The sequence below is a fragment of the Emydura macquarii genome, unplaced genomic scaffold (genome assembly GCF_026122565.2).
Source record: "Emydura macquarii macquarii isolate MOO-44397 ecotype Brisbane River unplaced genomic scaffold, CSIRO-AGI_Emac_v2 contig_450, whole genome shotgun sequence".
NCBI lineage: Eukaryota > Metazoa > Chordata > Testudines > Chelidae > Emydura > Emydura macquarii.
The window spans coordinates 9,055,131-9,082,981 of NW_027130587.1; the positions used below are offsets into that span (position 1 = coordinate 9,055,131).

At 39.6% G+C, this 27,851-nt stretch overlaps 1 protein-coding gene across 10 annotated transcripts in view; it reads left to right on the forward strand.

Annotated features, from left to right (window-relative positions):
* The window catches only part of AUTS2 (activator of transcription and developmental regulator AUTS2), an 881,418-nt gene that overhangs the window by 833,171 nt on the left and 20,396 nt on the right, over positions 1 to 27,851 (forward strand). For 5 of the 10 annotated variants that reach the window (XM_067537918.1, XM_067537910.1, XM_067537915.1 and 2 more), the window contains exons 7-10: positions 21,093 to 21,570; positions 22,934 to 23,187; positions 24,243 to 24,484; positions 24,934 to 24,978. In XM_067537918.1, coding sequence (XP_067394019.1) covers positions 21,093 to 21,570; positions 22,934 to 23,187; positions 24,243 to 24,484; positions 24,934 to 24,978 — 1,019 coding nt within the window. The remainder of the gene's footprint in view (positions 1 to 21,092; positions 21,571 to 22,933; positions 23,188 to 24,242; positions 24,485 to 24,933; positions 24,979 to 27,851) is intronic. The other 5 variants (XM_067537912.1, XM_067537916.1, XM_067537911.1 and 2 more) reach the window with 4 other exon arrangements.

Genomic DNA, 27,851 nt, shown 5'->3' on the forward strand with positions numbered 1-27,851 from the left:
CTGTGGAAAGCAGATAACCAGGGAGAGGAAGTAATTAACCATCTCTCCCCAAACGTGTTAAAAGACAAGCAGACCTACCCTCTCCTCTCAATCATAAGTAGAGCCTTGCGCAGATACAAAATTCGCATCTGTGTCCGATCTGTGATCCACAGAAATGGTTTGCGGACATAAAGCAGATATCCACAGATTTGTAGGGCTCTAATCCTAAGAACAGGCCACCAATCTTTTTCTCACTACTCCCCCCAAAGTGAGACCCATATAATAAGAGTGAGGAGCCAAAACTTGTTGTGGAGATCAGATGGTAAAGTCTTCCATAGCTTTGGGATAAGCATCCTGCATTTTGACTGGTCATTGCTTTTGGAAGGCCGGTGCCGCGGTTAAGCAAATAAGTTCTAACAGGCGATGTCCAGGGTATTGTTGCATCTGTTGAGCAATCAAAATGCAGGATTTCAGTCATATTTTGCTGGGTTTCCTGCAGAAGCCTGATTTTCAGAGTTACTACGCTTCCACTGACTCAATCTGGAGTCGTGGGAGCTCAGCATCTCAGAAAATTCTGCCCTAGATGTTTTATGTAGCACTGGCATCCGCACTAGTTACGTGCTGAGATAAAACTGCTCCCCGCAGCACCCACACGTTAGTCAAGCCATCTGTGTGAAATGTATCCATTTATTTAAGTAAACATAACAACTACTTTGCTTTGAACCATAAGATTTTCTTCGTGGCATATTTAGATGTAATTTCCAATGCAGGTGCACACTCCTGCAGTCCAGATTCAATTGGGGGAAAAGTATCTTTTGCGAGGGCTTTTCCGCTTAAAACTTTAATTATAACACCTAAATTACCTTTTAAGGACTCGGGTCCCATGTATTACTACTGTACATGCCTTGTTGAAATAGGTAAATCTCCAAATACAGGACCAGATTCTCATCAGGTATAAATAACTAGATCCATTTCATTCAATGGAGCAAAGCTGACTTACATCAGCTGTGGACCTGGCCCACAATATGAGATTGTTCCATGAATTCAGTTTGGCTCTTCCTGGTGAAATACACGTTGACATAGCTAGATATTCAGCTAGTTTAAATCAGCATAATTCCATCAAAATCAGTGATGCTGTGCCTATTTACAGAAGCTGAGGATCTGGCTGAGTACGTCCGGTCATTACTGAATGAGCAAAATGGAATCTCACTCCAAAACAGTTGATTATTTTTCAGTAGCATCACTAATAGATGAGACTGGAATTTTGTGCAAAGATATCCACTTTCTCTTGGTCTTAGTTGCTGCATGTCATTGTTGTCATTCCTGTTCATTCTTCCACCTGTTACCTGTTGGAGTAAAAAGGGCAGACTCCTCCTCCTTTTCATTTCCTGCTGTCCTGAGGCACGACAGTGAAGACTGCTCATGTGGCTTTTGCACTTGTAAGGAAATCTTTTCTTAAGAGGGAGGTGAAGCTGGCCGGACACTACAGTTCACAGTTGTAAATGTACTAGTTGTGGGGAAAAACAATGGCTGATAAAGTGGTGAAGCAACTTGTTATTGCAACACTGAGTATACCTGAAGTGTGAAAAAAAACCCCAATATATATATATATCAGAGGGTGCTGTTTAGTATATTCATTACTGGTGTGGAAACAGGGATTAGCAGTGAGGGGGCAAAATTTGGCTGAGAACACAATTATTTAGTCAAGATGAGCACAGACAGTGATGAACTTCGGAGTGAGGTAGTAAATCTAGGTGAATGGACAGCACAATGGTAGATGAGAGTCAGTGTTAACAAGTACGAGATAATGCATATTGTTAAAATGAACTATGCATAGACATGGCTGGGCTCGAAATTAACTGTAACCATTCAGGAAAATGACCTGGGTGTCACTGTGGACAGCTCAATAGATACTTTGGGTCGAGGTGCAGAAACATTTAGAAATGGGGAGTTGAGTGGAAATAAAAGGTTATGATATTTAGGGAATGGGATTAAAATAATGCTCCTATGTAAAGCAATGGCATGCCCTCACCTGGAATACTGTGTTAATTTTCTGGTCAACCTGTCTAAGAAAAGATGCAACAGAAATGGGAGTTCAGAGATGTGTGATGAAAGTGATTACAGGCATAGAGAGATTTCTCTTTGAGGGGAAACTGGAAGTATTGGGACTGTTTAAAGAGGAAACAAGCAGCACTTAATAGGCAGTTAAGGTCATGATTGTTTAAAAGTAATAGATGAAGTGCTTCAATTCACTCCCTCATGATACAAAAATAAGAGCACACTCAAATGAAATATAAACAACAAATTCAAAATTGATGAAAGCAAATGCATACTCACACAGTACATAATTAGTCTGTGGCATTTACTACTGCAAGATATGATTGAGCCCCAGTTCCTTGTAGGACATTTCTATGCATAATGAGACCATCTACAGTGATATTAGATAGGAGATATATTAGATATAATCCTCATGGTTCAGGGCATAAGTCAACCACTAACTGTTAGAGGTCAGGAAGAAACTTTCCTTTATGGGTAGGTCATTTCATAAATGTTAACTGTGGGGTTTCTTCTGCCTTCCTCTAAAACATTTGGTACTGAACACTATTGGTTACAGGTTACTAGAGTAGATGGACTTCTGGTTTGAAAGGTGAAATATATATATATATATGCTTTCTCTGACAACTCTATTGTTTCAAACAGATCTAGCACTCAGTTTGTCAAGAAACTGTTTCTTCAAAAACAAGTCGTTGTATACTGTATTTAAGAGAAAATCTCTCACCTTAATCAAAGCCTCTTTTTATTTAATACTCTCAAATACACAAGTACTTCACTGCAGAGCTAACTCAAACACTTACTCAGGTGTTACCCTAACCCGTCTCCTGTCTGCACAAAAAAACCTTTTACCTGAATGTAGTGATCCTTCACACCCAAACCTACTCGCTTTTCTTGGGGTATAGACTAAAGCCCAAGTTCTGCTTACACTGACACTGGTAAACCCGTCCACTTTGTGGTGTGGATGCATGCTAAACCATTTGAGTGCTGATAGTCGTCGAGTGCCTTCCCACAATTCCACCTGTATGCAGACGAGTTCTGACACAATTCACTGGGAAAGAATCATAGAGCAGCTCAGATTACTTCAGCACTAAGAACCCTGAGATACGGCTCCAGAAGTCCTAGTGACACATATGGGTGAGTGCAGCATCAGAGTGACTCCTTTGGGTTGGGATTGCTGTATGGCCACTCTCACCCAGGATAGGCTAAACTGGGATCCAGCCACCACAGTTAATGCAGCATCGAAGACATGTAGAAACGTAAGGGTTTAAAAATAAAATTTTCCACTGTGAAGAATGGCACATTTTTATTTTCCACTCATCAAGGTGATTTTATAGCTAGCTCTTCATTTCACTGCACTCTGCCTCTGGTGAATTGAGACAGTCATCCTAATTCGTAGTGTTTTACCCAGAGTGGTGGGGACTGGTAACAGCAACAGAGAGAGACTTTCACCCCAATGCTTTCCACAGCCTGTGTGTGTTGCTTGTTTTTGTTTTGTGATTTAAAAATAGATTAATGTTATAGCAACATAAAAACAGCAGAGGATTTGTTCTGTTTTGAAGTATTCTCTAAGGTTCTTCTCTGTCTTCTAAACCTCTGCCTAGGGAGATTATTTAAGGGGACTCCGGGAGAAGAGTGTGGCATTGAGAACTGTGCATGTGAATTTCACTTTTGAATAGCTTTTTAAAATTCATAATGGAGTTGAAATACCAGTAGCTAAATGCTATTTTGTGCAATGTATAGGAAAGTCTATCTCAGGATATGACAAGGACAAGCCTTTCTTTCCTGTTCATCACATCTTCAGGAAAAAATTGTAGAGACTATTGGGTGAAGTGAATCATTGAGTTTTGACTTAGTGTTCCAAACTGGTCTTTGAATTTTCTTCAGTTTTATGTAAACACTTTCCCTGTGGACGGTCAAGACGTGCGTGTCCCCAGAATTTTATAAGACTGTGTTTAACATGCCATGTTCGGGCAAAATAGAGGAATTTAATTCACAGATAGGACTCTATGTCCAATTGATGAGCTCATTTGATTAATTTCCAACCAAGTAAAGGATACACGTTGATAAGTAGTCAGTGAATCAATCTGATGGATCCAAAGCAGGCTACTGCTGAGATGTTAGTTTGTGACAAGAACCCTGTTAATGTTACAGTTAATGACACTCCCTCCCTTGCTGCCCCTCCTCTCCTTCCCCCCCCCCCCCCCCCCCCCCCCGGCATATACGTTCCCAGGTTTGTGAGATTATTTCGCTGCCTCAGCCTTATCTTGGCAGACTGGGATGCTTTCTGTCTTCATGTGGAGGCATCCAAATGTCCTCGGGCTATTTTGTAAGATTCTGACAAGGAGGAAATTTAAGGAACAAGAGTATTTAACTTAAAGCTAATCTGGTTTTTGTGAGAACAGGAGGATTAGACCATTAAATTCTACATGCCTGGCAGGTTTATGCCACTGATGGCACTGATGAGCAAAACATGCCGCAGAGAAAGTGAGCTGAAGATTGATGGTTTGTTAGAGCTGGACAGAAGGAACAAGAGCTTTTATAATGCTAGGTCTTTAGGCCTTTGTCAGTCAGGATAGGATTTTAAGTTAAATCATGGGCTGAGATGTAGTCCTGGGTATATTACATGAGGAAGGCTGTGATGTCAGGAGTAGATTGTGCACAGCTGTGCATGGAAAAGGAGACGGGTGCAAGGCTCACCGCTAGCTATGCTCTCTCTCGTGTAGTTGATGTGATTTCCTTTATTTATTTGAAGATAGGGTTGCAATATCAATCTACCCATCAGCGGTAGGTATTGCTAACGGCTATTTACAGCCTTGTAAGAAAAGTGTGCTTTTGACTGTCTCTTCCCTGTTAAACCTGATATCTTTGTGGCAGTTGCATACCTAAATAAAGTTTTCCTATGTCGGAGCACATCATTCTTGTGCTAAAATGGATGCAAATGTTCTCTTATGACTTTTAATGGGCTCCTGCTGTTCTTCAGTGCTTCAGGCATGGTTATTTATCATTACTGTTGTGCAATACAGCATTATATTCTAGAAACTGACTCATAAAAAGAAAAGACAGGTACAAGTGGAAGCTGATCTGTATTTATGCATGAAGAATTTGTAATGCCAGTCCATGCTTTACTGTAATTTAATGTTTCCTCATGGTGAGGCGGTGGTTAGTGGATGCCTTTCTTTCTACCATATATGTACCATATAAACACAGCTGGAAATGAGACATTTGTGTTCCTTTTGGGATATGAACTGAAAATGAGCCAACTTCTGAAGTCTCATGGAACTGAGGCCTTAAGGAGAAACACACAGCAGTCATATGCTTCATATGTGTATTATGGGTATGCTACATCCATGCTTTGTGTTGGAAGAAGTGTTGGTTTGTAAAGGTTAACCCTTTCCGTCCTGAAATCAAGCACAGTTAGAGGGTACTTTCCTGCCATAGCACATGGAACATAAAGTCCACTTTGATATTTCAAGAGCCTCTTTGAACAAGCTTCCGTCCCATCATTAAAAAAAAGTGCAGTGTAAAACATCTGAAGTCTACCAAATTGGACAATCTGACAGTTCTTATGCTTTCATCTAAAGTTTTATGCCTGCAGGCATGTGACAAAAGTCAATAATATGAATTGTAAGATATTGATTATTTTGTTGGGCTGCTGTTGAAACATCACATGCTCTTGATTTGGTCTTCCAACATCCAGTAAACATTTGTTTTCAGTTTGGCTTCCCTCGGGGAAGGAATTTAAAATACCGTCAAATTTAAAGTAATTTCTCTAATTTTAAAATAGCTTTTTAGAAAAATTAGAAAATGTTATTTTCAAGATGTATTTTTCTTAATTTAGAAACGTAATTCTACATATGGGTCTGTTTCTGATTACTGTGCGAAGTATGGACCCGAGGCTCCAAGCCTCGTCAATGCAGTGGGACCCCTGCTCCCATACCTTCAGTGTGGCTCTGCAAAACCACAGGAGTGTGTGCATCAAATGGTTTGCAGAATGGGGGCCTTTATGTAGTTTACAGCTACTAGGAGATTATGCAGGTATGTTTTTCCCTGATGCCTTTCTAACTAGGCATCCTACCTAATTTACCATACCTAAATTCTAGAGAAATTAAAGCCTTGACCATGGGAAACTCTGGATCCAAACTTTATGGATGGGATATGGTTGTAATCCTACTTTCAGAGCCCCCAGTCCTGTGACCCACTGTCACGGACCCCTGAGCCCCAAAAAGTCCCAGTGCAACCTGATGCAGGATCTGGGCCTTTCACTTGGTTGAGTGCTTTTTGCTTTGCCACATTCTCCCTCCCCGCCCCCAGGCTTGGTTGTAGGAAAGGGAAGCTAGTCTTATGGATATTTGTCTAATGCTTTGGCATTAGAGGCAGTATATAAACGTAAGATTGTATACAAATATGAAGCACCAATAGTATTCAAACGGAATGTTGTAAAATGCCCAAAATCTCAGTTGGTTAAACATCTGCCCTACAAGTCTATTTACATAATTAACTGCATAATGTTTTATGTCTCCTCCTCCTGGAGATTTAATAAAACCAGACACAGTTTTCATTTTGAAGGTAAAGGGATAAAATTCAATCTTTTGCAGATTTCACAGATTCACCCCTTCTAACTCTTTATCCCTTACCTTTACTTTGTCACAACTGGGAAGGGGAAGGGGGCAGGTAAGAAAAATAGTTTGGTTTATATTTACACAGAAAAATAAATGTATCTATCACACCATGCTATCACACAGGGATCAAAGTTCAGGGCCTTGGCATGGTCTTTTGGTGCTACAGTACAGTGGCAGCAAACTCTTCTCCCCTAGAGAAGGCAGATCTTGAGTTTGTTCTGTAGTGGTGAGGCATGTCACTGTCAGGCTTCAGTTGGAACAAAAGCAATAATCAGGCAAACATAAGGCCGAGCCCTGATTCAGGAAAACACATAAGCAGATGCTTTAAGTCCATCCCTATTCGTGACAGCACTTAACACAGGCTTAATTTTAAGCACATGCTTAACTCTCTTTGAAGTCAGTGGGATTGAAACACATGCTTGAAGTTAAGCACATGTTGAAGAGCTGTCCTGTATGGGGATGCTTTCCTGAATTGAGGCCTTAGAGAGCAGTGATATAAAGAGGAGGAGAATAAAACAAATTGTTGGACAAGTATTTAGAAACAAAAGAAAGCTGAGATAGACAATAATATTTATCTCTGGTTCACTGACTTTGAATTTAAGATGTCCAAATATTAAAATCCAGACTCACGTGGCAGAGGATTGAGCTGAATAATAATGTGTGAATAGACTTTTTAGAATTTGTTTTTGATGAATTCCAAAGCCACAATTCTTCAGGATGACAGTGATTAGTAAATACAGCATTGCAAAATTTCTTTTGCCACTCCCTACTGGCAAGTTGATATTTTGCTTGCCTATTTTATTTATATATATATTCTTTGTTTCATTATTTCCATCGTCATAGTAAAGAGTGGACAAGTAGATTTTATGTATGGGCTGGTTATTGTTCATGACAGTTTTGTTGTACCATTTAAGCTTTATGTATAATATATAAACCTGTAATTTGGTATAGATTTTAATCCCAATGCTACACATGTTTACATGTCCACGTATGTATTTGCAAAATCTAAATGTATATAGTACAGATGCACATAGGATCTGTGAAATCATCCAGATGTGTTTATGTGTGTTCATTCCTCAAATCAAAAGTTGCTAAGAAGAAACCTAAAAATCTTTAAAATGAGGGTTGAAATCTCTGAAATTATGGTACAGCAGCCAGTAATCTGGGGTAAACGTTGCAAGTGAATTTCCATTATAAGACCAGGTTTGGTGACCGCTACTGAGATAACCCTTCAGCTTTCCCCAAAGTACCATTCAAACTGCTACTGACCTCCATAGTGGTAATCCATTTTGGAAAATCAAAAATTGGCCACCTTCATTACAAATAAGGCCTTGAGCCCGTGCAAAGATTTATGCATGTGAGTAATTTTAAGCACGTGAATAGTACTGTTGATTTCAAGGAGACTACTCACATGAATGAAGTTAAATATGTGCATAAACCTTGGCAGGATTAGGGCCTATAAAGTTAGTAGGCTGTCATTGCTATGAAGATTATGTCATGAGAGGAAAATATGCAAGAGAGTCTCACTGGTCATGTTTCACCATTGAGCACTCCTGAAGTTACCAGATCATCTAGAGTAAATGTAACAGGAGAGAGCATTATTTCTGCAGCAGATCTGTAGAACTGAAAAGCTTACAAATGAAAGTCTGGCAAAGATATGTTACTAGAACATGGGGACAGCCCGTGAAATTTAAAGGTAACCAATTTAAAATCGACAAAAGGAAATACTTAATTGCACAATGTGTAGTTAGCCCATGGACTTTATTACCACAAAATGTTGTTAAGGTAAAGAGCTGAAGGTTTAAAAAAAGTATCAGGCAATTATATGAATAAAAAAATATTATCCACAGTTATGTAAGAGAGATCAATCTCATGGTTCATGATATAAACCAGCCACTAACTGACAAATGTAGTAAGAAACTTCCCTCATATGTATGTTATTGCCTAATTTTTCACGACTGGGATATTTACATCTTCCTGTGAAGGATCTGATACTTGCCCTGTATCGGAGGTAGCATAGTGTACTAGATGGACCATAGGTGTGATGAGCTAATGGCCAATTCCTACATCAAGCCTATATACGAGATCCTGGAATAGTTATTTGTCATTTCTTTTTGTCATGCAGTGGATAATGGATTTTACTAAATTGACACTCCTAGAATTTGATGCTTTTTAAGATGGAAGGTACATTTGAAATGATTGATTGATTGATTTAAAGGAAACACTTATGATTAATGGTGCAGCTTGTCTGTTCATATGGAGAGCCTTTCCTCTAATGGCAGTGAAACCAGCTGCTCAGAACAAAGAACTGACCACAATTAGCATTAAAATTCTTGTTTTCAGTTAATAGCATCATAAGGAATTAGAAGCCCATTTTGTGACGTATTTCATTGTAATGTATTTCAGTGTATTCTCAATGACAGTTGCAGCACAAATTCATTACCACACATATATTCCCCCATGACAGCTGAGCAAACTTAGGAAATGACAGTTGAAGATGATTATATTGGTTATGAGGATTAGCACAGCGGGCAGCTATATTGGCACAGGGCAGGGTTTGGGCGGAAGGATAAATACACATTCTTTGATTACTGTTATTAATGGGAGTCTGCTAGACTTTCAAGCATAGCAAAAGCTCACTGGCCACCTGCGAGCTAATCCCATGGATTTGCCTCATTCTGTATTTCGACTCACTTGGAGCCTGTAATCTAATTTCCAAACAGAGATGAGAAAAGTGAGCAATTCAATTTCTGCTTTACAGGGATGTGCTTGTAAAGTTTTAATCCTTTAAAAAATTACAGTTCTGTGCAATATGGAGACAGCAACAGAAAGCTCAGTATGTAAGTCTTGTGTCTTTAAGTGCACCATTGACGGGCTACTAATTAGCCTCAGCACGGGGCCATGCATATCTAAAATTGATATGCATGAGATTATATGGATACCCACATTTCATGCTTCAGATTGTAAAATGATCACCTCAAGGGGTCAGGAAGGAATCTCCCCCTTTTGTATAGCATTGTTCATTTGGCTGGGCACATTATGGTTTATTATTCCTCCATCACAAGCGTCTGGTACCAGGCACTGCTTGAGGCAACTCAATGGACTAGATGAATCAAAGGTCTTATCCTATGTGCGAGGTCCCATTCTATTATAATTGTATGCATTTTTCCCCCTCTGATGTTTAATGAAGCTAATTCAGCTGATTCCAATAACGTGCCTTTGTTATATAAAACAGTTATGCCATAATGCACTCTTACTGTACTGGAGGTTTATGTAATAAGAGCCCTCAAACTCCTCTGAGGTCTGCGAAACAAGAGCCCGCCTACGGTACAACCTCCCTGATTGTGATCAATGTTTACACAAATTGACGGTCACAAAATGGAATCTCTCTGTGCCCTGCCAAGCTCCTGTCATCTCCCTAACTCAATGTTTGAAAATTAATTTGGCTAAAACAAAGAGTCAGTTTTCCCTCCATTTGTTTGTACAGTTTCAGTGATGGAGAACAGCCACAAGCCTGAATGCCGCCCATCAGTTCAAGTAATTGGAACAAACTAGCCAATGCTCAGCGGAGTTAAAGAACAGGGGAGGGGAGAGGGATGTGCAAGGATTCAAGGAAAGGAGATGTCCAAGCAAAGCAAATTTTTGTGTTATGATATTTAGGGTCCATTCAAATGGAGAATGATAATGAAAGATCATAGGACAACACACCACCCTCAGAAATACAAATACACCTCCCATGGAATTATATGGAAGTTGTTTGTGTAACCTCATGGAAAATCCTGTAGGATTTTAGAAAAAATGAGATCCTTTCAAGAGATGTTTTTGAATGATTCTACAGAATTTGCTAGAACATTATGTCCCTGCCATAGATTCCTCTAAGATGGGTTGGGGGTTTTTTTGGTTTTTTTTTTAAAGATATAGAAAGCAACTCATTCATAGATATTTTTATTTTATTTTTAAAATTTCTATAGTATCTTACTTGCTTAATCCCTTTTAAATTCTATGACTTTTCCTTAACGACAAAATTTTAAATGACCACATCAATGCTCTTAAAATAAAGAAACAGACCAAAACAAGGGGCACATATCTTTGACTGCAGTGGAGCTACACTGTTTTACACCTTCTGAGGATTTGGCCCTTTATTTTTTCTTTTAAAAAAAATTAGATTAATACATAGAATATGGTATAGTCCAACACAAGGAATTTGGTAAAGGGGAAATTAAGGCTGCAAGCACATAGGTAATTTGGGTCCATATTACCTTTCACTACCATTAGAGTTAAAAATAAAACCAAAACCACTTACATGTTACCAGGTTTTCACTTGGAGAAGTGGAGGAAATTGATGCGCCGTATTACTGAAGTGCCAAAGAAATCTTGCAAGACAGAGAAGACATGCATACAATTTACAAGCATGTATTTCTTTAAAAGGATGCTGTTAAGTAGCTTTGGAACCCAAATTGAGACCGTTTAAAAAGAGGATAGGGATGGAAGGTTGGAGAAGGGGATTGGTTTACAAGCCTACTACAATCAGATATATTTGCATGGGGCCTACCTCTGTTGCCCTTTCTCACCTGAATAGCCCTATTGAATTCACAAGTTGACTACCCACCTGATTAGGCAAACTAGATTCTGCCCACAAACTCCTGAATTTAAGTGGAAAGAGCTTTATTGTAATTTCAGACTTCTCCTCTGGCGTGTTGGAAACGCAAGTAGGGTAGTTTTAGGCTCGTGCATGATGACACCTCACCACTCAGTGTTGTTTCACTGTGCAAACCCAGTATAACTCCCTGTAAAAAGTAAGCCACTGAAATCATAATGAACATTTGATAGTTTTACAGTTATTTTCATTAGTAATGTCAGAGGTTGTGTTAGCAAGAGAAGTAAAGAAGTTTAAAAACTGTTTTTGTATTGACATTGTGCCTTTAAAAATTGCTCTGAAACCTTTCACTGTAAGACGTAGGGGAGAAAATTCTTGGCTGTACAGAACAAATTCACAAAGGAAACACAGTGTTAGGTGGCTAGTGAATTATGGATATGATACCTCTCTAGGGGAATAAATGTGTTATTCTTCTGTATAAACATATCACACAGCTCTTTTTGTCCTTCGTATATTAAACTGAGCTGTCATGCTAAATTCGATCAGTGTTCATAAGGTGATACTTTCAAGCTGCTTTTGAAAGCTAGTTTTTATTCAAGCTCATTCAAGTAATCCTGTCACATCCAAGCTGGATGAGCCAATGTCATGAACATTTTATGGAAGGGTATAGCTATGTGGCTGAAGCAAATCAATGGGCAAGGAAGGAGGGATAAAACCAATCTATTTTTCATCTCGGTGCCTATGAGAGAGTTACTTGTAAGTTAAGGTTAGCTAGAAGCTATTGAAAATGGGACATAAAAATCCAGCCTTATCATGGTGTGTGTTTTTTTTTTTTTTTTTAACTGTCTAGTATCCAGTGTTCCCATTTATTTATCTATTTTTGTTCAGTATTTTTAAGAAAAAACAAACTTCCCTTCACACCTCTCCTTAGTGGTAAGTAGTATTCTATGTATATGTATTGTATGTAATGAGAGGAAGAGTCCTATCCCAAGTGAACAAAACCCAGTGTTATGTCTGTTGGAATTAATAGGCTGAGGGCGTCACTGAGCAAACATTAACTACTATCCAAGAGAGGAAGGAGGGTTTTATGGTTGCAGCATTGGCCTGGAACTCAGGAGAACTAGGTTCTGTTCCCAGCTGTGCAACCGACTCATAGTCTTCAACATTTTCAAAAGCAGCCTCTGACTGCTGACGCTTCAGTTTTTTTGGGTGTCCAGTTGGGACCTGGTTTTCAAAGGTGGTGATTCCATTACAAGGTGTTCAGTGCTTCTGAAAATCAGCCCCCAGAGGTCTCAGATTGGGCAGTTCCACAGTGAGGCACCAGATTCAGAGAGTTCTGAAGACACTTAGATGTGAAGTGCCTGTGGTGCTAATAAAAATATGCAACCTCTCATTAAAACACACACTGTTCCAGAACAGTGGAGGATAGCAAATGTTGTACCTCTCTTTAAAACAGGCTTTAGGGGTGACCTTGGAAATTACAGGCCAGTAACCCTTACATCAGAATGTGGCAAGTGGTTAAAATTATATTTAAAAACAGAATAAAAAAATCTGGAGGATCAAGGAATGATAGAGTCTAACCAGCATGGTTTCTGCAAAGTAAAATTATGTCTCGCTAGTCTCTTGGAATTCTTCGAACATGTCAGTAAAATAGTGGATAAACTAGCTGACCATAATTTTCAAAAGGCCTTTGAAAAGGCCCCACACAAGAGGCTTTTAAAGAAGCTAATCATCACGGGGTGAAAGGCAAAGTATTGTCATGGATCAAAAACTGGCTAGGAGACCGAAAACAAAGAGTAAGATTAAATGGTCAGTTTTCACCATGTCCGAAGGTTAGCAGTGTGGGAGGCTCAAGATTCATAGCATGTCTTATGTCATTTAATATTTTTTAATGATCTGGAAAGGGAGGTCAGTAGTGGAGTAGAAAAATGTACAGGTGGCACAAAGTTATTTAGGTTAGTGGGAACCATAGAGGACTATGAGGAACTTCCGAGAAACCTAAACGAGGGAGGTGAATGGGTGACAAGATGGCCAATGAAATTCAAGTTCATAAATACCAAGAGATGTGCATTGAAGGGAAAAAAATAAAGTACTCTTCGACTTTACAGGGTTCTAAATTAACTGTATGAAGAAAGGGATCTGGGTATCATAGCAGACGGTTCAATGAAGACCTTTGCTCAGTATGCAGTTCAAGTAAAAAAACAAGCTAGAAGTTAGGATGCATAAGGATGGGATTGTCAGTAATAAAGAGAATATTATAATCCTTTATGTAAATCAGTGCTGCAGCCTCATGTGGATAATGTGTGTAGTACTGGTCACCCCCATCTTTAAAAGGACATTGCAGAACTAAAGGGGGTTCAAGAAAAGTGACGAGAATGATCAAGGGCCTGGAAAAACTTTCATATGAAGAGAGATTGAAAAGTTTGGGATTATTCAAATTTAAGAAGGAGATGAATAAGTGGAGACACGATATAAATATATAAAATAATTATTGGTGTAGAGAAGGGAGAGAGAGCACTTCTGTGTTCCCTGTCTCAAAACACAAGAACAAGTAGACATATAATTCAATTACTAGGTGGAAAATTCACACCCGATGCAAGGAAATATTTTTTTCACACAATGCTACAGAAAACGATTGAGGCCAAGAACTTAGCAAGATTGAAAAAGAGATTGGACGTTCATATGGTTATCAAGAATCTACATTGTTATAATTAACACTGACGAAAACTTTGTTGAAGGGATATTAAACCTTATGCTTCAGGGTTTAAGCCAATCTCTAATGTGGGGGACAGATTACCCCACATCTGCTTATTGTGTACACATTCCTTTGAAGCATCTGGTGTTGGCCACTTACCAAAGAGAAGATACTGCTCGAGTTTGCTCCAGTCTGGCAATTCTTGTGTTTTTGTTTTCCTAAATATGCTTTAAAAATAGAGGGGCTGTGAGGGGCCCCATATCTCTCTCGCTTACATGTTAATTGAAACAAGGAGAAAAAGGAGACCCTTAGTTCTCAAACCATTTATTAACATTGAATAGCCTCGGTTAATTTGCCTTCCTTCTCTTCCCATGTGGGAAGTTTGCCATCCCATTTGAGAAAAGTTTCCTTTTAATAAACACTCCCTTGCTGTTAGCTAGCTATTGAATACTTAACAGAGTTGCATAGTTAATTATCTTATTTATAGCTTTTTGGCTGGATAGGTTAGAAAGTCAAGATGTGTGTCTGTTGGAAATTAACCTTTTGCTATGGTTATTTGTTTTTATAGGCGGTTGGAGCAGGACTGAGTTCTCATGGTGTAGTTTTCTCTTCAGGGATTCCATGTATTTATTTCCCATTTGACAGAATTTTTGTGATAGAAGGAAATGTAGATGTTCTGTACATCACTTCCACTCTGAAAAGCTATGACCCTGTGCTAAGTAAAGAAGCTCTTAAAAAAAAAAACCAAAAACCTAACATCAAGGCCTTTCAGTATTATATTCCTGGTATACAGAATTTAGGAGGCATATTTATGATGTGTGTCCTGTTGAACAGCTGGATTAAATAAATTGTTTCTTGTGAAATATTGGAGGATTCTGCATTCTCAAATCAAGGCTAGAAGCAACTCAAATGAGTGAAGGGATGTCAACATCTTGTGGAATTCCACTGAATGGTTCTTTTTATTGGTCTTCAACTTCACTGTTTACAATTAAATCCATTTCAGTGTAGAAGATAAACATTTTAACAGGCAATAGCAAGATCTTTTGTATCAAATGAGTCTTGTCTGTTTTATAGTTAAGTACAAATGGTGTCACAAGGCTTGCTATTCGCTTGTACCAAATACTTGCTTAATACAGACTAATTGCTGACAGCAGATGACAGAGCTGACAGTAACCATATTTTCTAATATATATGTTTTTAATTTGCATAATCAAGAGTTGTATTACTGTCCTTGGGATTCAGGATGAAAGATGGCTAAAAATTCTGTTTAACGTGTACTTTATCCAGTACAATAGAGGCGTGACTCTGAGGCCATTGTTTCGTATGATAGGTGAGGTACCTAATACAATTTTCTCTGCCCTTTCCAGTAATAATTTCTGTCCCTATCTTATTTATCCAAATCTCTGATTAAGGAGTGTCTAATCAATATGAAATGTATAATCAAATTTTCTATCTAAATAGCTGTTGCATCATATACCCCATATAGTACAAGGGCAATCCTCAGAGCTGATGTAAATTGTCACAGCTGGACATAGTAGAGCTATGACAATTTATACAGCTGAGGATCGTTTCTCTCTAGAGTTGGGTGAATAATTGACTTTTTGGTTTGCTGGCAGTTTGAGGGGGGAAAACAGGTCAATCTGAAACCAAAAAAGTTTGGCAAATCGAAAAATTCTGCAAAAAATTTATTTTGGGTCACACAAAATGTTTTTGTTTTCTACCTGGACATTTTTTAAATAAAAAGCAAAGGAAACTTCCAGAGGTGGAGGAGTGGTCACTGCCTTCTTTAGCCCCATGGTTGAGGAACTCACATGGGAGATAGGAGACCTGGTTTCAGTTCCCTCCTCACAGCAGGGATTTGAATGGGAGTTTCCGGTCTTGCAGGTTAGTGCTCTCTTCACCAGGCTGGGGGATATCCTGACAGAAGTATCTCTCAGTCTCCTCTGTTGAAGCTGTTGCATTGTGTATAAATAATTAAACAGTGATTGAAGCAGGGATTTGAACTTGGGTCTTCAATCTCCCAGGTGAGTTCCCGGACCACCAGTTTATATAGTCAGTCTCACTCTCTTGCCCAATGACTATGCGAGTATTTTATACAAAGTGGAACAGCTTCAGTAGGAGAAATGGAAAGGCACCCAACCCAGAGCACCGTCTAACCACCAGGTTATGGCACTCTTCTGCGATGTGGTAGGCCCAAGTTGAAATCTCTTCTCCACCCAGGTCTCTCTCAACCCCGGTGGGTGCCCTAATTACTGTGTAAAATATTATAAGGGAGGCGGCAGTACCACCACCTGCATCTCACCTGGCTGTTTCATGAAAGGCACCTAAGGCCCCTTGTGAATGCAAAGCAAAAGAAAAAAAAGTTTGTGTCTGAAACGATTCTGTGAATTCACGTCAAATTCATGAATTGTTTTGAGTCAGCCGAAACTGCAATTTTCTGCAAATAAACTATCCATGTGAAAAAAATGTGTCCAGCTCTAGTTCTTTCCTCTATATCAAAACTGAAGGAAAATAGAACAATAAAAAAATCAGAATGAGTTTTATATTTTTGAGAGTCCGGTTCTTTATCCTGTACTAGAACATTTTACAGTAACATGCCTATTGACGCCTAAGAGAATAGCTTATATTGTTAGAGAAATAAAAGAAAATACGTATTAAGAGTTAGTCTACACTTGAAACTTACAGTGGCACAGCTGTATGGGTACAGCTATGCTGCCGTAAGAGCACTGATGCAGCTGCGTTATGTCGATGGGAGAGCATCTCCTGCCGACATAGTGCTGTCCACACAAGCACTTAAACCAGCAAAATTTATGTCGTGCTCAGGGGTGTGTTTTTTCACACAACAAAAGTTTTGCCAGAATAAGAGCTAGCGTAGACAAAGGCCTAATTCAAAATAGGAAAAGGCTATGGAAACGTGAGTGAGGTTGCCGTGGTAGGCTTCATGTTTGATCCCAAAGATGGGTGTAACAGTTTTGTTTCCTCTATTACTGCAGCTCAGTGTGTATGATATTAGGGCTTGATCCAGTGCTCACAGGAATTAATGGAAAAGCTCATTATTGACTTTGAATCAGCCACATAAAGACTTCGTAGCATGAAGGTCAAGGTGTGTGGAGCATGAAGCCCAGGAGTGTGATGGAGCCAGTTATGAATCCCTGTTTCTGAAGCAACAGCTGTTCCAGAGCTGGTCTTGATATAAGTTAGAGTAAGCTGCTCTCATCAATGTCAGCTGAGAACTAGCCTTGGTCTACGCTTACCTCTGCAATTTGAGGGCAGTCGACAGGAGTTACGCAAAGAACTTGCGTAACTCCCGTCGACTGCTGTGCTTCTCTTCTGCGCGCCGTCTTCACTGCACTGCACCCGTTGACGCAGTGCTACGCAACTTGCAGGGGTGGATTAATATTGTCAATTTCTGGATCGACTGAGCGGGTCTTCACTGACTGCTCAGTCAATCCAGATAAGTCGATCTCGCCGCCGTCAGTGTAGACATAGCCCTAGTGGATCTTTGCCCCATCAATGACATGCTCTTCATTGCTCTTAGTGTTTTCCTATGCTACCACAGGGGTTCAGTTGGCACAAACTTTATACCAACAAAGAGTTTCTCCTTACAAAGGGAACTCTAACTTGGCCAGTTATGGCCAGATTCCAACTCCCCTGCACTGACTGGGTGGTGCAAAGGAAGCAGATCACAGAAGAGTATCTGGACCAGTATTTCCATGTTTTCTTCTATGGAGATTAAGACGACAGAGAAAGTGATTTCAGAAATATGCCACATACATACTGTATTCATTATACAAATCCTGGTATTTTAATTAATGTGTGTGTGTGTGTGTGCATTGCGCATTCTTTTGTATGCATATAAATATTTACAATATATATATTATGGATACCGATAGATATAAAAGGTATACATATATATGCACCTATATTATAAATATACACATGAAAACACACAAGTGTGTATATATGTGTGACTATAACGTGCGTGTGTGTGTGTGTATATATATGATACAATATCACGAACTCATAAATATAGTGTGTCTGTATTTCACATGCAGCCCTATGGTTGTATTACACATCTTCACAAAGTCTTCATTGTTCTAACAGTCAGGCCTATTCCTCTGGTGTTATTGAGCTGATAGAGTAATAATCATGTAGACACAGCAAACTGTTCGGTAACTTCATTTGGATTAATTTGGGATCTGTGTCCTGTATCTTGAGAAATCAAAGTATGATCTGCTTCAAGTGAAAAGTGGAGAAGTTAGAGAAATAAAGGACAGTGCGAGAGATAATAGAATGCAGATTCTATATGCACTCTATTTGTCTGCACACCTAGAAAAATTTTTCTTCCAATACTTAAAAGAATCATCAACACATGTTTTTTATTCTTCTTTTAATAAAACTCTCATACCTGATTGGCACAATATCACTATAGTAGTGAAAGGAAATCCTATGTCAGCATATCAGTGACATAATTATTATTTTTCTAATTATTGATGCAGCAAACTGGGTTTTTCCAAAACTGTATATTGAAGCTGCTTTAAAAAAAAAGTTATGACACAGAATTGATTGTTTAATTTGCTTGGATGAAAAGAAACTCCTGTGTGGTCTAGAGAAGAAGGGGAAAAAAAGTGTGTAGTGAGTGGCCAATGTCATAAAGAAATAAAGGGCGCTCTCCTTTCAGTGGCTAGTGAATTAAATATTCAGAAATAATAGTATGTGTAAAAAGTCCTAAAAGATCAAGGGAAAACGTGTATCTATGACCTTGAAATGCTGCTGCAGAAGATTTAAAACCCTCCACAAATATCATAAAATGGATAGCATTCATCACTGCTGTGGGATTTTAACTCCCTAAATAAGATACTGTGGATTACAGTATTCTCACTGGACTATGTACATTAATTATTGGATGTGCAAAGATACATTTATTAGGAACACTGATATAAGAAAAACTCCCATATCTTTGATACCATTTTGAGGTGTCGTGTAGATGTAATGGTGTGAGAGAAATAGCAGGTTCAGTGTTTGACATCTCCTGAATAAAATAAATTGGGAGCAACTAAACATTGCTTCTTCTCAGATGTTAACTAATGCACTTGGGAATGGTACTTAAGAGGCTGCACAGTGAAGATATAAATATCAAGGTGAAAAAATACACAGGGGGCTCCATGATTCATAGTCTCTTTTCTCCAGGGGAGGAAGAGGTATTGTGTAAGGAATTACACTTCACAGCAGAGGGCTGTGCTGAATAATGTGCACCCAAGAGACACTAAAAATATCAGATAAAAAGGTTAAATGAAGGTCTCTGAGTGCAAGGTATTTCCCCTGGAATTGAGTGTGTCACCTCTGCTGTGTTTTCCGACCACCACTACGTTCATCTAGTAGGAATTTCTAATGACAACGCAAAGTCCTAATTGGCATGTCTTCTCACTAAAATGCAAACTAACATAACTTAGCCCTTTGGGGACTGGGGACGTGTATCCATGTCCTCCTAAGCAATCTGTTTCGTTTTTTATTTTTCCCCCCTCTTTTTTTTCTTTTCTTTTCTTTTCTTTCTTTCTTTCCAACTTTTCTTTCTGTCTAACTTTTAATAGTGTTTGATCGAACAAAACTGATCCAAAGAATTAATGCAAACTGAGTTTCTGTTGTTGATAACCTACAATTTAATTGCATTGAGCTACACCTTGGGCACACATCCGAGTAATTATTTTTTATCCTTATGCAGTCCCAGTACTGCCATATTTTTCTGATCCAGATTCCTTGGATCACTTATTACAAATCGCAAAGTGCCCTGTTGGTCAACTCCAGGGGCAACAACAGTTAGCGTGAATCAGTATCAACCAGCTCAGGTCACAGTTCCCCCTGAGGGGACTGCTTTCTCCGTTTCCGGTCTATGCAGTTTCTAGTATATTCTGGACTCTTCCTAGCTTTCTTCACCAAACTGCTTGCCACTCAGCTGAGCTAGCAAAATTGCTCAGTACCCCTGAGGTACAGGTTCCTTGCTGGGACACATTCGTCTATGTTCTCTTTATTAAATTAAAGACAGATGATACAATTATTATATACATTATAAGGGTCACTCCGGTATAGCGGCACTTACAGAGAATGGTCATTGCTTCTCCACCCTTTTAGCATATCTGTACAGAAAGCAGCCATAATTCAGCTTGATTTCACCGATGAGCATGAGGAAAGGAAAGGTGGGGTCTTACTGGTTTGGAGGGAGCTCTTTTCAACTGCTGAACAGGTTACAGCAAGGAAATGCCTCTTCCCAAACTCCATCAGAACCAGAAATAAGCTTAATGTCTACAGGTGATCCATTGTGCTTCCCCCTGTTCCACAGCACAGGCCACAAGAGATGTACATTTGAGCCCGCAGAGTATGAACACATCAGCCGTATCACCAATCCCAATCCGTTCAAAAATCATCAGTCAGGTCCCCAAAATCATGAGACTGGTTTAAAAAAAAAATGATCAGTTTCATTTTTTTAAGAAAGTAAGTTCCAGCCCTCATGGTTGCAGAGAGAAGCTTGAAAATATGAATCTGATGAAAGGCTCAAAAACCAGAAGGCAAATAAAAAAACCTCCAAAATGTATTATTTATTTTAAAATCATGATTTTTTAAGCCATCTTTGTTATTTTTGGGGTCCTGACTCTTGATTTTTATAACTCTTGGGTTTAGCAGTACTACATGAGTAGCCCTATTAAATTAAATGAGACCACTCACATGTAACTAAGCATGTGCATAAGTGTTTGCAGGATCAGGGCTGTGGTTAGTTTATGCTGTGGTTTATTATTTCTATTATCATAGCGCCAAGGAGCCATAGTTGTGGACCAGCACTCTACTGTGCTTAGATGCTGTGCAGCTCTTTTCTGAAATAATGGTGGCCGGGGGAAGACGGAGAGATATAATAATGGTAAAAAGTGATTGTAAAACCACAAATATCAGGGGCAGGCGTACAACGAGAAATGATTTTTAACTCCTTTTTAGAAGTTGACTAGATTTCAAGTTGACGTTATCCCTCTAAAAGCCTACTATGGCAAAGCGCTGTCACTGCCTTGAATGCAAGCATGCCAGTGGGTTCGCTTGGTTTTTTTTTCCTCGCTTCTTTGCACGCATAGCCACCTTTTGCTTCTTTCTCTTGGTGTTGCAGGTAAAGAATTAGGCGTCAGTACGCTAGCTGAAAATGACGATCAAGATGCTAGGGAGCCGGCTGTCCCGAAAATATCAGGCTTAGAAAGGAGTCAAGAGAAGAGCCAGGACAGCAGTAAAGAACCAATACTCGACCCTGTGGTGCCTAAAGACACTTGTCCTCAGGTTTCTCAACCTTTGGCCCAACATCTTTTGGAGCCACAGCCTGAAGCGCCTTCCCCAAGCCCGGTGCTGGTTCAGCGTACAGAGGCTCCTACCCAGCCACCGCAGTCTCAAGCCTCCCTGCCGCTGCAAACCGCAGAAGAAGCCCAGCGTCAGCCTGCCGCTCAGTCTCAAGTACAACGTCCGCCCAGGCCCCAGTCCCCTCTGCAGTCTGCCCATCAAAACCTGCCTTTGGTACAGCCTCATCCTTCCTCTCAGAGTCTCTCTCAGCCTTTGTCAGCGTATAACAGCAGCAGCTTAAGCCTCAACAGTTTAAGGTGGGTAAACTATTATACTCTTGCGCTCAGTGAAGGAAAACATCTTAAAATGTGGTGGAGATGCTCAAATCGTTAGCTGAACGTGTGCATGAACATGCTTTTCAGGGCTTGTCTGCATGGGGGGCACTCGGGAAAGTTAAGAGGAATTAACTAAAGGGGCATAGTTAAAGCACATTAAACCCCTGTGTGGCTACTCATTCAGAAGTGAAGTGGCCTTAGTTTACTTCAGCTTCATCTCCTTTGCTGCGTTGGAGTGCAGACCTTCTGACAAAGGAGGAGCTGCTCCACTGGCCCTGTATAACTATCGAAAGTACTCAGAAGACCCCCATTACTGTAGTATTTGAGCACCTCCCAGCCTTTAATGTATTTATCCTCACAACATCCATGTGAAGTATTAGCCCATTTTTACAGATTGGGAACTGAGGCACAGAGAGGAAGTCTGTAATGGAGCAGTGACTCGAACCTAGGTCTCCCCAGTCCTCAATTAACACCCTAACCACTAGACCCTCCTCTGTCTATCCAGGCTGGTGTTCCCCTATGCAGGAGCCCGTTAAACCAGCTTGATGGCTGCTTTGAGTTGAGGGGGCGGCGGTGGGAGACAGAATGTGACCCACAGCTGCTCAAGATCTTTATTTACTTGGAACCAAAATCAGGCTGTTTTCCTGTAAAGCCCCATGCAGTAGAAGCATGAATGGTTATCACATAGTGAAAAGTAAAATGTGAGCATTAGCTATTTTAGGACGTTAAAAAAGTCGTGTAGTAGAATGTTAAACGGGAAAAACTGCAACCAGTACATAGACGAATATTTATTTCTGTATAATCCACCTAGATCTTTATATTGTGGGAGTAGAGGTGGAGTCATTAATTATACAATAAGCATGCAGACATCACCATTTTCTCCAGCCCATCTCTCATCCTGTACAATCTTGCATTTTATTTAGTGATAAAAGAAAATAAAGCTGTTTTTATTAGTGTAAAGATCAATAATTTAAGCTTCAGCTACCTGAAACAATGGTTCAGAAGCATTTGTGCAGAAAGGAATTGACAATGAAGTAATAGGTATACAAAGTTGATTGTTCCTTTGTGTGTCATTCGTGTATTGCATCAAGGCTGATAACACTTAACTTTGGAACTCAGCCTCCTGCAGTCTCAGCTTCTGTGACTAGAGAGTAGATGGGAAGTAAAAGATACTGTAAACAGGAAGGGACAAGGTGTCAGGAGGGAATTTCAAAGTTAGTTTGTTTAGCATGTACTAAAAGTAACTTCTAGGGGTGAGGGGGACGGGGACGGGGAGAGGGATGAGGCTTTACTTCCTTTCCTGCATTGCTTAATTATTTCCCCCCCACTTTCTTTTCATTAACAGCAGCAGCAGAAGCAGTACTCCAGCCAAGATTCAGGCCCCTCCTCCACACATATCCCACCACCCCTCAGCTTCACCATTCCCCCTCTCTTTACCAAGCCATAGCCCATTGCACACCTTCACACCCACCCTCCAATCCCCTGCTCACGCGCATCACCCCAATATGTTTGCCCCTCCTACGGCTTTGCCTCCTCCACCTCCATTGACTTCAGGGACACTGCAGGTTCCAGGACACCCAGCTGGTAGTACTTACTCAGGTAAGAGTTAGATGTGTTAATGAAGAAAAACATTTTCCTGGTATAACATGCAAAACCAGCTCTTGATTTTAAGTCAAGTTATTTATTTTGGTCAATAGAACAAGGGCTGGCTGGCTGGACAGAGGACGTACCCATCACTGACATACTCAGGGCTGTGTTAAAAATGGAAACCATCAGTTCAATTTTTGCAATGATATCCCTTCCACGCTGGGAAAGAATATTTCTGGGAGGCTAAATTTTGTGTTTCTGTTTTTTTTTTTTTTTTTCCCCTCTCAATGTTAAAATCATGTTAGAGTGCATGAACCTTCTTGGTGTGTCTCTGTCTTCACGGCAGAGTTAACCTGAGTGATCTACACTTGAGTTATTCATCTCGAGTTAACCTAGAAGGAGAGCAGCCACACTGTGATATAATTCTTTCTTGGGGTGCTGTATCAACACCGGTGCTGTATTTGAGTGTGGCACTAAGAGTTCTGGGGGTAGAGTCCATGATTCTTTGTGCTATGGTAAGCTGAGCAACTCTCTCAGTCCCCTCTCTGTGAAATATTGAGAGAACTTCTCTCCTTTCTGGAAGCATGGAACGAATTGTGGGAAGGCACTGGAGGACTAACTGCACTCAATTGCCATTAGCCTGCATCTGCATTATGGAATGGTCATGTTAACAGCTGACAAGTTATGTTCACTCAAATTTAGCCTGTATCCCCTTGCGGGCCAGTCAACTCAAGTTAAACACCACTGCAGTTGAAATGAGGACTCTTGTGTGTGGACCTGTCCCAATTTTGAGACAACACTGAAGTTATAGCTCATGTTAACTTTGCAGTGAAGACAAGCCCTGGGAGAAAGGGGAAATTGACTGGTTCTTTTGCCTCCGATGCCTTTTGGGAAGATCCAAGGAAGACCCTCATGATTTGTTCCACAGTAATTGGTAGAAGACAGTTTGCTCCTAACATGGGGATACCTAAACTTAGTTCTGGCAGCCAAAACCAGCAACAACCAGTAGGGACTGCAGAAAAGCACTTGAACTCATGGCTGAACTCATGGCTTATTCTTTGTTTCAGAGCAAGATCTTCTTCGTCAGGAACTAAACACACGATTTTTGGCCTCCCAGAGTGCAGATCGTGGGGCCTCCTTGGGACCACCGCCCTACCTGAGGACCGAGTTCCACCAGCATCAACACCAGCACCAGCACACACACCAACACACACACCAGCACACCTTCACGCCTTTCCCCCACGCCATCCCGCCCACAGCCATCATGCCAACGCCAGCACCGCCCATGGTGCGTACCCCAGGCAGAAATGTGAGGATAAGTAGAGCACAACTCTATTCTTTATTACCAACTAAAAAAATGTCAGCTTTTAGGGAAATAAAATGCTGTTGGGCCAGATACCCTTTGCCAGAGGCAGAATGGCCTTCTTCAGATATGTACTGGCAACTCACAATAAGTACCAAATGGCAGCATTTAGGGTGATGAATTTTGCCTGTTGGCCAAACATACTATATATAGTACTTGGAACTTGGGATGCTTCTGTGGTGCCTATTCCTTTCCTCTTTTGCATAAAGACATCATTTTACTCAGAAGGATGCAAAATCCAAAACACAGTCTCATGCAAAACATGCTTATTATGTATTTGTTTATTTCTTTTGGTTGCTAAATAATAGAAAGGCAGTCTTTGATATTGCCAACAGAAGTGAAGGTATGAACAATGAAATACAAAGTAACTAGTTTGTGCTTTGATCCCTTTGCAGTTTGACAAATACCCTACAAAAGTTGACCCCTTCTACCGTCACAGTGTGAGTTTTATTATTGTGTTTTGAAACTGACTTAATTGCTTTTCCATAGTGGGCTGGGATTGCAACTCCATAAACAGCAGAATGTTCAGTCTATATCCTTAATCATCACTCAAGGAATTGTCATTATTGTTCTTGGTCACTTTAACTTTGGCTTTTAAAGGCTTGCATTTGTGGTGCTTGTTTCTGATAAAGATGCAGTATCGTCTTTTTTAATCAAAAGATCTTTTGCTTATAAACCATTTAAAGACTGACTTGATGTGAAAAAGATGAGACAGAAGAGCTGAACGTGCACATAAAGCATGATACAGCAGTAATGTCATCACCGTTTTTCAGTTGTGTCATAAACCATTAAACTGAATTTCTTCCTACGAAATTTGTAATGAAATGACAAACTATCCTACACACCCTTCAGGGTTAGATAATCCAATAGTTTTACTAATATATTATATTTCACTATATAAAACTGAATCCTTGGCTTTTGTGTGCTTCAAATTTCAAAAGTCATAACTGCTCCACTGGGCTTGTTACATTTTGAAAGCTCTATTTCATGACAGCTATCAGAATCTAGCACTGTGGTTAAGAGCTGCAAGATAAAAACGTAATTTAATAACTGGTGTGTTATAAATCAAAAATATATTGTAAATCAATAGATTTCACTTAATTTTAAAGCTTTTTGTTTTTACACTTTATACCATTGATTGATTTGCTGCTGAAATATAGGTTGCTTTTCCCCATTGTCAGAAGTTTCATCATCTTGGTAAAAGAAAAGCACTTGATTGGCTATGGAGTTTCTAACTCTGATGATATTTTGATTAGAGAATGAGTACTGCATCAGTATTACTCAGAAATTTGCAAAGCACTTGGCTATTTGTGTTGGTTTTGTTTAGAAATGGAACTGGGCAAAAAATGAGATGACAGATGATATTTTGTTTATTGTGCTCATTCTGGAACCTATTTAGGCCCAGATGCTGCAAATAACTTACTCACGTGCTTAACTTTGAGCATGTGAATATTCCTATTGACCTTCAATAAGACTCTCATCTGAGTAATTTTAAGTCCATATATAAGTGTTTTGGATCAAGGCCTTTGTATGAAATGTTAGTGCTCAGGCCTGCAAACACGTGTGCATGCGAGCAGTTTTACTCACGAGTGAAGTCAGTCACATGCTTACATGTTTGCAGGACTCCATCCTTAGTCACTGGGTTTAACATCAGTTTATAAGATACGTTATCAACATGGCATGTTGATTCAAGCAAGAATGCGGACCTGGAGAAATAGATAAATGTGCTTTAGGCAAATATAGCTCAGAAGTCAATGGTGAATACAGGAAATCATTGAATGAGTTGTCATCTATATCAGCTTTTTCAAATGGACATTGGCAAGTTCTCTTGTGCAACCTGCAGTTACTAGAAATCCTGCAAAACTAGATCATGACATTTTCCTTCTAATTGTAATGGAGAGTGTCGTATTGTTATCTGCTAGTCTCTGGGTCTAGATCCTTAGCTGGTGTAAATTGGTGGGTCTTTGTTGAAGTCAGTGGGCTACAGTAATTAACAGCTGCTGGAGATATGGCCCATCATGTTCAACAATGTCTCAATAATATAATGTGACAGTGAAAAAGGTGTAAAATATTATTTATATTATCATAGAGCCTAGGAGCCTCAGTCTTCGACCAGGACCCCCTTGTGCTAAGCTCCGTATAAACAGAGAACAGAAAAGATGGTCCCTGCTCCAAAGAGCTTACAGTCTAAGTAATCATGGCCCTTTCTGATCGATGCTTTGTAAAGTCTATTAGATTTTGTTGCCTGAGGGTAGTCAGGTGTCTTGACACACATTGCCACTGGATTCATATCCTTGTTTAAACTAAGACCTAGTCTACAGTAGAAAAGGTGCTTGCTGGTGTATAATGGCAAACCCTACTAGTGTAGAGATAGCTTATACTGGCAAAAAAGATATAGCTTATACCTGTTCCCCACGTGAAATAAGCTATACTGCAACAGCACTTTTATGCTCGTATAACTGCATCTATACTAGGACTTTTGGAAGTATGGAAATGTCTTTAAAAATCACACCCTTAACCATCATTACTTCCCCAGCAGAAGTTTCTAGTGTAGACCTGCCCTGAGAATTAGACTTACCTTGAGAAAATCTGGCAATTGGCTTAAAACCGCAAGAAGAATCATTCACCATATAAACTAACACTGCAGGAGAACAAATGTAAGGCCCGTTTTGGATTTCAATCCAGTCTGGTTTAGAAGTGAAAATACGTGGGAAGAAAGGTACATATGATCTAGTACAGAGGCTCAAATCATTTGTTTCTCCTTTCTTGACTTCTTTGGTTAGTGTCTCTCCCTGTTTCAGGTCCTTAAAGCAATACAGTAAGAAATTATCCTTACGAATGGGTTCTGCTGGGTTCAGATCACAGAAACAGTCACTAGCATTTGCATTATCATTGGCAAACGCTTCAGGAGAGCTGCAGCCCAGTTGCTATTTTCTAATGAGGAAAAGAGTGTGCAAATAGAGGACATTCAGGGGTAAAAGGAAACACAGAAGATGAAAAATTACTAACAAAAGCTGGCTGAGTTTGATTGATACAGAGATAATTGAGAAATATTCTCTCTGTTTTATAATAATTGTGACCTTTAGGAAAGATCACATATATTTAATTAACTTACCAATTTTTATAAAACTGTAAGGAAACCATTCCTTATTATTAGTCGTATTCAATAATATATTAAATATTTTATCTCTCTCCACCTTTTGGAATGAACATGTTACATGGAGAATTAAACGCAGTAGACACTAGCGTATTCAAACACATTTTAGACATTAAAAGTTATTGTAAATTGGAACACTTGCCTAGTAATGACTTT